Raw genomic sequence first — 13,013 nt, 5'->3', positions numbered from 1 at the left:
TATATCGACTGATCAACATGGACAATTTCATTGATCAGAGGATGCAAGTGATAGGTGAGTGGGGGGAAGCTCACCACCTGGGACATACAGTGCAACAAACAATACAAGATTGCATTTAAATGATATACAAAAGAGAAATAGGGCGCTATACGCTGCACACAGACCGCACCACGGTGCAGGCAACGCAGAGCGTCCTGTACAATATGATAACAACTTCCAAAAGGAAATAGGACAATATATCCAATTGCTCTACATGTTTCGCCTGGTGTTCAGACTTCATCCGGAGCGGTTTGGAATATAAATTCCATAGGAAGATGTTGTTGGAGCCAACCAATAGGCACCAAAAATAATAGACCAATCTTTTAATACGTAATCACGAGGGGTGATCTGTTGAGGTAGCTGGAGGAGCACGCGCTGCTTAGGGTCAGATTAAAAGGTAATCAGGTAGTCACAATATAGGGTAAGCCTGTTCCATACATAGCCAGACATAAGACATATAGTAAAATAGCAGGCAGTTCCTCCAGAACGAGAGAAGCATGTAGCGCGTCCTCCAAATGCTCCTCAGGAACCCAGATCAGTGACCCCCGGATGGGGAATGACCACCAAGGGGGTCACTGATCTGGGTTCCTGAGGAGCATTTGGAGGACGCGCTACATGCTTCTCTCGTTCTGGAGGAACTGCCTGCTATTTTACTATATGTCTTATGTCTGGCTATGTATGGAACAGGCTTACCCTATATTGTGACTACCTGATTACCTTTTAATCTGACCCTAAGCAGCGCGTGCTCCTCCAGCTACCTCAACAGATCACCCCTCGTGATTACGTATTAAAAGATTGGTCTATTATTTTTGGTGCCTATTGGTTGGCTCCAACAACATCTTCCTATGGAATTTATATTCCAAACCGCTCCGGATGAAGTCTGAACACCAGGCGAAACATGTAGAGCAATTGGATATATTGTCCTATTTCCTTTTGGAAGTTGTTATTATATTGTACAGGACGCTCTGCGTTGCCTGCACCGTGGTGCGGTCTGTGTGCAGCGTATAGCGCCCTATTTCTCTTTTGTATATCATTTAAATGCAATCTTGTATTGTTTGTTGCACTGTATGTCCCAGGTGGTGAGCTTCCCCCCACTCACCTATCACTTGCATCCTCTGATCAATGAAATTGTCCATGTTGATCAGTCGATATACACTTCTGTGGTTTTAATACTTATCCCAAATAAAGTGTTATGTTTTTTATTACGGTGCCCTCAAAGTCCATTTATTTCTCCCCCTTTTTTGCAAGCCACAAGGAATGGTTAAATGCAAAATGTTAAAATTAGTTATTTGTGTTTAGATATATTTTGGAGAAAGATCGCATTTGGATTAGTTATACAATCCAGGGAGAAAACTAAGTTAGTAAAATGTGTTGGAAGTCATTATTGTACAGTGGGGATTTACTATGCCAGTGTTTTTCAACCTCTTTTTAGTCAAGGCACCCTTTAGAATTGTGCAAAATCCCGGGGCACACCAGTCTGAGGGCTAGTTCACACCAGGAGGTGCATCCAAGCGCAAGTGCTTTTTTATGCATTCCTGTGCATTGTGTTTTTTAATGAGCTTTGAAAAACACAAAAAAGGTGCTGCCATTTTTTTAATTTGCACCCCACCAAAATGCATGTACCATGCGGTACCATGCATTATATTGGGCACAAGCGGCCTGTCCACACAGCAGTATGACAGGAGCAGAGAGGAGGAGAGAGCCAGGCAGAGGTGTGGGCTTGCCCCCTCCCTCTTTTCTATATACAGAAGTTACCAGAGGAATTTGTTCAGATCAGACTCTACAGGGTTTCATGTACTATTTGCGATGCCCCAGTTGGAAAAACACTGTACTATACTATATGCTTTTTTGGTTTGTTGATTTAGTTTCTGAAGGCAAAGATAACTACTGAATTATTTTGCAGCCACAGCATGCTGCTACACCACACATTCTGCATGTGCCCTTGCCTTCCCCTGAGTCTGTGCAACAGGTGCCCACCCAGAAGCTGGGGACATAATGGACATGTGGTCAGAAGAGACCAAAATTAAGCTCTTTGGCATTAACTCGACTCGCCATGTTTGGAGGAAGAAAAATGCTGAGTATGACCCTAAGAACACCATCCCTACAGTCAAGCACGGAGGTGGAATCATGATGCTTTGAGGCTGTTTCTCTGCTAATGGTACAGGCCAACTTTGCTGCATTGAGGGGCCAATGAACGAGGCCATGTATTGTAAAATCTTGGATGAGAACCTTCTTCCCTCAGTCAGAACACTGAAGATGGGTCATGGATGGGTCTTCCAGCTGACAATGATACGAAATATACTGCCAAGGCAACAAAGGAGTGGCTCAAGAAGAAGCAAATTGGGTCATGGAGTGGCCTAGCCAGTCTCCAGACCTTAATCCTATAGAAAATATATGGAGGAAGCTAAAACTTCGAGTTGCCAAGAGACAGCCAAGAAACCTTAAAGTGTTACTAAACCCACAACAGTAAAATCTGTCTATAGATGCAGAATAGCATGTTTGTTATACTCACTGTGTAACTTAAGTGATTAATCCTCTGCATTGTGTAAAAAAGCTGTGTGATCCTGTGTGCACAGATCCTCCCCCCTCCTGCACATTCACTCTGGACAAATTCAGATAAGACACAGTAAGAGTAGTTCAGCTGTACATGCTCAGTTTGGTCTCTGTTGCTGGAGAGAAAGCTTCCTGGTTTTAGCCGAGCTTTTCAGATTGCATGGTATTAACATCACACATGTGTGTGTGTATACAGATCCTAAATGACAGCCCAGTCCCTCCCTTCCTCCTCCAAGCCCAGTAACTAAAAAAGAACACAGTAAGTGGGATGTCACATCCTAATTGATGCATGATCCTCCTCCCATAAAAGCTTGATGACACAGGCTATACAGGATTTCAAGAGGCAGTGAAATCCTCCTCCTCCTGAACACTCTGGCGGACCCAGCAGAGTATCACGTGACTGCGGTACACAGATTAGCTAACAAGGTACATAGTTGCAGTATTTAAATGTTAAAATATTAATTATAAGCTGTGGGTAGTGGGGGGGGGGGGCTGATGTGCACATTTTCTTATATTACTGGGTTTAGTAACACTTTAAGGATTTAGAGAAGATCTGTAAAGAAAAGTGGGCCAAAATCCCACCTGAGATGTGTGCAAACCTGGTCACCAACTACAAGAAAAGTCTTACCTCTGTGCTTAGCAACAAGGGGTTTTTTTCCACCATGTACTAAGTCATGTTTTGCTTGGGGATCAAATACTTATTTTACTCACTGAACCTCATTTTGATTTATAGCATTTGTTTTGTCTTTTTTTTCTGGATTTGTGGTTGATATTTTGTCTCTATCAATTAAAATGAAAAACATTATAGACCCTTCACTGCGTTGTAAGTGGGCAAACTTACAAAATTTGCAGGGGATCAAATAATTATTTTCCTCACTGTATGTAGATAGACCAATTTTTATTCATTCGTACAAGCCACCTGTACTTTTGTGCCCTAAACTGTGTTCTTGTTTTATCCCAAATACTGTAGCTATTTGTCTGATATATTCCTGCTTTGCATAAAACTGAATACTAAGTATGCCTACAACATTTCCTAAGAGCTATTTCAGCGACTAGATATTAGATTAAAGCCATTTGGAGAAATTAATGGACATTTGCAGTAATACCTCAAAGGACTTTCAAGTTTGAAGAAAAAAGAGAAAAAAAACACATGAATGGCATTTCTTCTGGTGTTAATGGCAACTACGGACATTTTCTTTACGTAACTAGGCCTCATGCAGCCATTAAAGTGTTATGTGTCAGTAATTTTAGGAGACAAATACATTCACAAATATCAAAGCTATAACCAGCAAGTAGAGGAGTGAAGGATATATAGAGTTTCCCTGTGCTTTCACAACTTCAAAAGAAGCTGCAGATTTCTGCTTTCTTTAATATGCTTGGTCCAGCATTTCTACCTTTCACTCTTTGAGTTAAAAAAAGTATTTTAGGTATTTGTTTTACACTATAAAATAGATAACAACTTGGGGATATATTACTTTATAATAGATTCAATGTGTTGGCGTATGTGACAAATTTTTATATAGAAAAACTTTTTTAATTTTTATGGTTCACTCTGAACTCTGGAATTTGTATCACATGAAACTTTGGAAAATTTGTCCTCATACAGAATAAAATAGATATTAAAACCCCATGTTGCTTTTTATTGGCACCATTCTATAAATACACAATTAAAATGAATATAGCAAACTATTTTACCTGTCATGAGATAAACTATATTGTCAAAAGTGCATGCAAAGGGAGAGCCGCGCTAAATTGATGTGTTGATGATAAATCAAACTATATAAAACAATACCAATGAATTGTGATAAAAAATCATCCAATAACATGTAAACATTAAACAATCAGTGATGAATGTTCCATAAGGCAAACAAAGATCTGTATTAAATAAATTAAATAAATAAGTAATGTCCAAAAGGATCAACAAAAAGTCCAATATAGAGTGCTGAGTGCAGGAAAAAGAATCCACCACCAATTACTGTGACTTCCCACGGTTAGTGCCGCATACTACAAGCACACTAAACGCTTACCAGAACCAAGGTATGTATAGTCATCCAGCAAAGATGGGAGCACCAATGGAATCCTGCAGGTGGCGTGGTACCTCTCTCTGGGTGGTCTATACATTCAGCAAGGAGCCGCGATAAACACCAATCACCACACTGAATGGTCCAAAGCCCAGTCACGTCCAAAGCCCAATACTCAGATCAGCACGTCCTGTTGATGCTGTGTCCATTCTCTTTCAAGTAAAAGTATTGGGATGCCTGCCTTTACATGCACATGAAATTTAATGGCACCTCAGTCTTAGTCCATAGGGTTCAATATTGAGCGGGCCTACCCTTTGCAGATCTAACAGCTTCAACTCGTCTGGGAAGGCTGTCCACAAGGTTTAGGAGTATGTCTATGAAAATATTTGACCATTCTTCCAGAAGCGCTTTTGTGCGATCAGGCACTGATGGTGGATGAGAAGGCCTGGCTCGCAGTCTTCACGCAGTCTTCACTCTATGTAATTTATCCCAAAAGTGTTCTATCGGGTTGGGGTCAGGACTCTGTGCAGAGCAGTCAAGTTCCTCCACGCCAAACTCGCTCACCCATGTCTTTTTTGACCTTGCTTTGTGCACTGGTCAAAATCACTTGGGGGGGGGGGGATTATGGTGTGGGGTTGTTTTTCAGGGGTTGGGCTCGGCCCCAGTGAAGGGAACTCTTAAGGTGTCAGCATACCAAGACATTTTGGACAATTTCATGCTCCCAACTTTGTGGTAACAGTTTGGGGATGGCCCCTTCCTGTTCCAACATGACTGCACACGAGTGCACAAAGCAAGGTCCATAAAGACATTGGGTGGAGGAACTTGACTGGCCTCAACCTGATAAAACACCTTTGAGATGAATTAGAGCAGAGACTGCGAGCCAGGCCTTTCCATCCAACATCAGTGCCTGACCTCACAAATGCGCTTCTGGAAGAATGGTCAAACATTCATGTGCGTGTAAAGGCGAGAGTCCCAATACTTTTGACAATATAGTGTATGTTGGTAACATCCATACTTTTTAATCCATCCACCCCTGCTGTGGCATATGGTTGCATAGCATTTGGAGGGTGACAAAACCATTCAGAGCCTACATTTTACTACCTGGGTGTCACTGCCCTACCTCCTGTGTACTCTGTGGCTATTAGCCCGGGTTCACTCTGCCGCAACTTCATATCCGACATCCCTGCGTGACTTCATCTTTGACAGAATTCATTGCAGGTTGTACTGAAGTTGCACCAAAAGTAGTACAGGAACCTTTTTCTACGTCTTGAGTTTCACCGTTTAGAAGAGTTCCATTGCAGTTAATGGGATGTGATTTGTCATGCGACTTTGAACTCTCAAGTCCCTTGACAAGTCACGGCAGTGTGAACAGGGGCTTAGAGGATACCAATACACTGTTACCCTTGTTCTGAACTTTCTCCCACCTGCAGGCTTGCCAATGCACTGCCCCTTGCACTAATTAACTTATACAGTAAGCACTTTTGCTGGCACGTTAACTTCTATAAATAAAGTAATTTAAATAATGAATGTTTTTATATATCTGCCTAAAGTTCTTCCTTAAAGAGGTTGTAAACTTGTTTTTTTATTTTTTTTTATTTTCCACCCTGCAAGAGAAAGACATAATGAGCTAGTATGCATCGCATACTAGCTCATTATGCAATACTTACCTTAGAACGAGCCCCCGCCGTCACCTCTATGACGGGCGACATGTCCAGTCGCCCGTCTTCCGGGATCGCGGCATCCGGCCATCTGATTGGCCGGAGCCGCGGTGACGTCGCTCTCGCGCACGCGCGCGAGAGCCGACAGTCACGGCACGGGACTCTGAAGGAACGGCACGAGCGGCCGTTCCTTCAGAGAGCATGCGCCAGTGACGTTACTGGCTGCATGTAAGGTAAATATCTCCTAAACGGTACATGTTTAGGAGATATTTACAGTACCTATAGGTAAGCCTTATCATAGGCTTACCTATAGGTACAAGTTGTAGAGGAGGGTTTACTTCCTCTTTAAATAGATGGGAGATTTCTCTGAAATTTAAACTGGATAATTTTAATATATAACGAGCTGAACTTTTTACACGTTTGGTTTCACATAATGCTAACTTCAAGAATGAATTTTGTATTACTGTGTAGCTTTATTTTTTTTAAAATGTTTGAGATTTGAGGGTTATTAAGGTGTGTAGCCTGTAATGTTCAAGGAGAGCATATGGCTTGCCGCTATCAATGCCTTCCAGGCAGTCAGAGAATGATGGCAAGAGGGGAGAACAGAATGATAATGAGAGGTAGAAAAAGATTAGACCATTGCTTAAAGCATGGAAGGAAGTCATTACATTGGCAAGAGAACAAAGTGGCGAAGAGACAGAAAAGGATATACTGGCATAACAAGAGTAAAAGACAAGACAGTGTGGACAGGAGAAAAGATATTTGCAACTCATCCCACTGAGATCTGCTCTCTTTTGCCATCGCTTGTCCATGAGAGAGTTAATGGCATATAGCAGCCAAGCTTTCATAGAAAATCTGAAACGTGAATAACAGATAGGAAATGCTGTTTGTCTTTAACTGTGCTTTTTTGAGAAAATGACCATCATGTAGTATATTAATAGCAAATTAGATTGGAAGAGCCACAAATGTATCCTCACACAGGCAGGTGTTTAATAATTTATTTGCAGTGGATCAGACATGGATGTAATTAATTAATGTCAACATCGTTTTTCTTTCATTATCTGTTGCAAAATTGATTTTTACTTTAAGAATTTCTTTGAAAAGCTAGCTTTTTTTTTAACTAGTTATGACTTATGTATTAGGTTGGTAAAAATTTCTGTCAAATGCTGACAAATTATTGTATGAAAGGTCAAGGGAAAAAAAAAGTGTAGCATTGCCCCTAGGCCCCAGGTGTATAATTATTTCAGTTTGCTTTGTAGAATTATAAGATGGAATCTGACTAGTTACTATAATAAATACATAGGTGTCATTTTAGTAAATGACTCACTCAGCTCACTCAGCTTTGTAAAAAAAAATGTAAATACCACTTTAACCACTTTACCACCGGAGGATTTTGCTGTCTTACGTCCAGGCCACTTTTTGCGATTCGGCACTGTGCGACTTTAACTGACAATTGCGCGGTCATGTGATGCCGTACCCAAACGAAATTTACGTCCTTTTTTTTCCCACAAACAGAGCTTTCTTTTGGTGGTATTTGATCACCTGTGCGATTTTTTGATCATGCGCTATAAACAAAAAAAGAGCGTAAATTTTGCAAAAATAACAATATTTTTCACATTTTTTTTATATGAAATTCCCAAAAAAATGTAAAAATCAAAATTTTTTAACATTTCCGGCCAATTTGTTTTATGCTACATATGTTTGGTAAAAAAAAATCACAAAAAGCGTATTTTGATTGGTTTGTGCAAAAGTTATCGCGTTTACTAACAAAGGGAAAGGTTTTTGTCATTTTTGGTGTTTTTTTTTTTTAACGAGTAATGGCGGCGATCTGCGATTTTTTTTGCAGGACTGCGACATTGCGGCGGACAGATCGGACCCTTGACTGACATTTTTGACACTTTTGGGGTTACCAGTGACATTACTGCAGTAATCAGTGCTATACATATGCACTGTTACTGTAAAAATGACACCAGCAGGGAAGGGGTTAACTGTATTGGAGAGGGAGGGGTTAAGTGTGTCCTAGGGGCGTGTTTCTAACTGTGATGGGACATGGCTACTAGTGTAAAAACAGAGATGGTTCTTCATAGTAGAACCGTCTGATCTCCATTTTTACACAGGGGAGAATGACAGGCGGCTTGTTTACATAAGCCGCCTGACTTTCTCCCTCTCTACCGACGATCGTAGTGTGACCAGCAGACATCGGGTCCGCCAGTCACACGCCCGCACTCCTCCGTGAACGAGCCGGGGTGGGCGCGCGCCTCAGCAGGCACGCGCCAGCCCGCTATTGGCTCACAAGCCGGTCACAGGCTAGCGACGTAGATCTACATCACTCTGCCTGGCCGGGGCTGACTGCCGCAGTAAATATACTGTGCGCAGTCGGCAAGCGGTTAAATACCAAATCATGTGCAGTGGGGGAAAAAAATCTAATTTTGCTTGTACATCATTGGATAATTGATGTAAACCCAGCTTCATTCTATTCACTAAGCTCAATGAACAGTTACTTTGCAACGGTCAGAAAGACCAGTTGTGACCATCTAAAGATGCCCTATATGACCTGATCACTATAGGTCTTGCTGGAAAGGGACTATGTATGCCACCTTAACACTGTACCAGGACCACTGTTCAGCATTCCAATAGATGTGCCAATTGCAGAACAAGATAAGTGTTCATTGTATTCAAAAGAATTTGCAAAATAAGATTGCAGCTTGCAAAACTCATTACACAGCCCAGCGTTTATAGTTCCTCTCTGCTGCTGGGGTCCACAGCCCTTGCATAGTCGCATATAGTAATAGTTACACCATTAGATTACTCATTTAGGGCATGCATGCATGGGAGCACATTTAGGACAGAACAGCTTTCCCCTAATACATGTAAGTGAGAACGCAAAAACAGAATTAAGGCCCCTTTCACACGGGCATTCTGATCAAGGTCCGCCTGTCAGTTTCGGAGGTGGACCTGATCGAATGCTTCATGCAGCCCAAATAACTGTGGGATATAAAATTACTTGTGTCTGTTTACATCCAATTACCTCCGAGTCTATCAAGGTCCAGAAAAAAAAAAAAAAAAAGCACTGAATCCTTTTCCGTTTTTGCAGACCAAAATGTGGCAGATCAGAGGTAGCCCCTATGTAAATGGACAACAGAGTCCGTTTACACCCACCCATAGAGCTGTCAAGGGTACAAATGTGTCCGTCGGGCATAATCTGGCTAAAAAAAATGACATCTGTCTTGATCAGCTCAGATTTAGCCAGGCATCTGCTCATGAATTAACCTCTTAAGCTATTCCATGATCAAACACATGGCTACATGATTTGAGTAGAAAGTTCCAAGATAGGTAGATGTTCTTAGCGGGTATATGTGGTTGCAGTTTAATTTTTGAAGGAATTTTTTACTTGAACAGATCCGTTTGCATGCTTTAGTCATTGTTGGCAGCCCTGGACCCCCTACTATATCCTTTTGATTGGAAGTTGAGCATAGAGGTCTGACCTGTCTGGCACATGCGTCAGCACATGCATAGGCTACCCACATTTCCTAATCATTTATTCTGTGAAACGTATTGAATGTTACCTGACCCCAAAATTAGCTCAAGATACAGTATAGAGACAACAATAATTTATACAAGAGCTGGCTACTGTGGTGTTTCTTCATTTTTCTTTTTATTCCTATTTTACATGCCTTCATAATTTTGTATGAATATTAGGATTGTTCTTATAAAATCATCTTATGTGTAATATTGTTATAGCACCTGATAAATCCCAGAATTTGTGTTATATTGTGTGCATACTACAGTAGGGGGGCAGAGACCTGATTGGCTGGTTTGTCTGTGCATAAAATACTACATTATTTCACAAATAGTCAAAAATAGCTTCATATACTGTAAATCTATATAAGGCAGTGAGCATCATAAATGCATTACTTGAATGTTTTTTCCTTCATTTGCAGCCATCAAACTCAAACTACATTCTGGGATCACCCCAAAATGACTGAACTCTTCCAATCTCTTGGTAAGTAAATTTTTCTGCATGTAGGCAGTGCATTTTAAAAAGTGGATTTGTAACTACAGTATGTCTGGTTCTACAACGTATTTAGCCAGTCTTGTGAAGCACACAATACTATAAGGCTTCCACTTTGCACTATTCTTTATCGTGAGAGTACAAAGAGCCGCACTGCTGGTTGAAGATGTGAAATGTTAAAATCCAGATTTATTGAAGTCCAAAAGATAAAAACATACAAAATATAACCACAACAGTCAGAGACATGGGGAAAAAAGCACAGCGGTTAACGCGTTTCACGGAAACGTCCGCTTAGTCGTAACCAAACGTCCGCTTAGTCGTTGGTTACGACTAAGCGGACGTTTCCGTGAAACGCGTTAACTGCTGTGCTTTTTTCCCCATGTCTCTGACTGTTGTGGTTATATTTTGTATGTTTTTATCTTTTGGACTTCAATAAATCTGGATTTTAACATTTCACATCTTCAACCAGCAGTGCGGCTTTTTGTACTCTCACACTACCACTACTTGGATTGCGGATCCTTGCCTGCACCTGTGTTGGATGTGTTGTGGGATTGCCTTCTCACCGGAGCGGTTCGTTCTTTCCCTGACTGTTTACTATTCTGTATCACCATGTTTGAATTATGAATAACTATGAGCCCACAAGCGGGTGGTATTAGTTTTACCAGGGTCTTGCCAGAAAGCCCATGATCTCACCCTTATGTAGGTGCCACAGCCAGAAGCAGGAGTGTAAGATAGTTATATTTTTAAAGTGTCAGTAAACACAATGCAATGAGTCTGTATATATTATTAGGAAAGGTAACACTTTAAATAACAGTCTCTACATCTCATAATAAATCTTAATCCAAATGCCTTATTTAATAATTACCACAGTCGTGACATTTAGTAACTTGCCCAACACAGCATTATGAGAAAGCCGGGTGGGGCAAGTAGGAAATCTTGTTTTCCCATGGCCGCACAGAGCATAAGTGTCTAGGACTCGCTAGAGCAGCCTTTTCCAACCTTTTCAACACAGAGGAACCCTTGAAATAAACTTCTGGTCTCGGGGAACATCTGCTAAATATTAAAAATCTACAACTCATGACACATTAGTGTGACAGTCACTGGGAAGAATGCTCCTACTCTTGTCATCATTGGGAAGAATTATCCCCTTACAGATAGTCTTAAAGGAACAAGGGTGTCATTGGGAACTTATTGGAGAGGCAGAAATTGCCCATTGCACAAGTAGCCCCTAGCAACCTCAGGAGGAACCCTAGGGCTTCAGGGAACCCTGGTTGAGAAACCCTGCGCTAGAAGAACTACTGCAAAGCACCTTCTGGTAGCTGACCCAACAAGCCTCTGATAGGTGTGTCATGTAAGGGGATGGCTAGCAGGAAGAAGAAACAATCATCTCTGCTAGAACTACCCGGCTATGAGAGCCAGATTGTCAAGTGGGGAAGAAAGCAGAGAAGAGGGAGAAGATATTGTTACTCCTGCTGAAGCCACCCCACAAGCTGACAAAAAGAGTTATGTAGGGTGGCTTTCAGAGAAGAAACTAAAAGGTGAATGGCTTCCTAAGAGCAATATGGATAAGCATGCGCTCAGAGACGGGCAACAGCCAAAACTAGGATTGACTGCATTGTTTTTGCAACTCTGAAAAGTGAAGTCTACTGACATGGCAGGATCAACTAGATATTAATTAACAATCACAACATGGATGATGGAAAGATTATGCAGATCGGAGGAGACTATACTTTTACTTGTAATGTAAAAAAAAAAAAAAGATTTGGGTTTACTGACACTTTAACTTTCTTCCTGATCCGTGTTTTTTTTAAGGAGGCACTTTTATTTGGGGGTATTACTTTAGTTATCAAGTGGAATTTTCATTTTGATGCATGGCTCACATTAATATATACAGTACATAGATTGCAGATAGTTGTGCTAGCAGTATTTTGAATACATATTCATATCTTCACAAATATAGTATACTGCCGCCTACAGAAAGGTTGGACACTATCAAGCAGAAAAATGTTGGTGCCTGCCCAGTACAACCCCTCCTATTCCCAGCAGGCCTTTTTTTATGCCAGTGTCCTCCACTGGGTGGAGTGTCACGTGCATGTGTGTCTTACTCTTTTTAGTTCCATTCAACATTGAGGAAGCATCTTCTTGATGCTTCTTCTGATTGCAAGTGATTTGATTACCTTTGGCTTCCTGACCTTATTCCTGCCTACCCAGAAATCAGGTTCAAGAGTATCCGATACCTATCTTCATACCCTTGACTACATTGGGTTCTACCTTGCAGTGCCCCAAGCCTGGTTCTTAACATATAGGGGACAGTCCCGCTGTGCCAGGTGGCTTCAGTAAGCACTCAAAAAAACGGATTTGGGGCTGCCTGTAGTGTACCTCCTGAGGTGTCTGACACGGAATTTTGCCCTCTGTTAGAGTCTATGTCATCTTCAGAGTCCTTATTAGCTCTGTCAGGTGTGACCCCTTCCTTGGTTCTATCCTGAGAGGATTTTACTGCATTAATGCGGGGGTTCCATGAGAAAAATAGCCTCCATACTCTCAGCCTGTCAAATGCAGAGTCTTTTAAACTCTTAACAGACCCTACACAGGACATGTCCCCACTCAAGGCTCTCTTAGCGCTCCCAAGACAGCCAAGACCTTTCCGGTGAACTCGCTGTTTTCCGTCCTACTTTATGGAGGCTGGAAAAAGCCAAAAAAGGTTGTTTGTCCCTCCCAAGCATTTATCAG

General features: G+C 41.4%; 1 protein-coding gene across 9 annotated transcripts in view; it reads left to right on the top strand.

Moving 5' to 3' along the window:
* Positions 1-13,013, top strand: part of UTRN (utrophin) — a gene marked incomplete at its 3' end in the record, with an annotated part of 1,040,500 nt that overhangs the window by 892,555 nt on the left and 134,932 nt on the right. For all 9 annotated transcript variants that reach the window (XM_082249947.1, XM_082249941.1, XM_082249943.1 and 6 more), the window contains one exon: positions 10,213-10,274. In XM_082249947.1, the coding sequence (XP_082106073.1) occupies positions 10,213-10,274 (62 nt within the window). The remainder of the gene's footprint in view (positions 1-10,212; positions 10,275-13,013) is intronic.

Source organism: Pelophylax lessonae (genome assembly GCF_965119305.1).
Source record: "Pelophylax lessonae genome assembly, chromosome: 3".
Lineage (NCBI taxonomy): Eukaryota > Metazoa > Chordata > Amphibia > Anura > Ranidae > Pelophylax > Pelophylax lessonae.
Note: the sequence above shows the minus strand (reverse complement) of the source record. Positions and strands in the feature narration are given on the sequence as shown.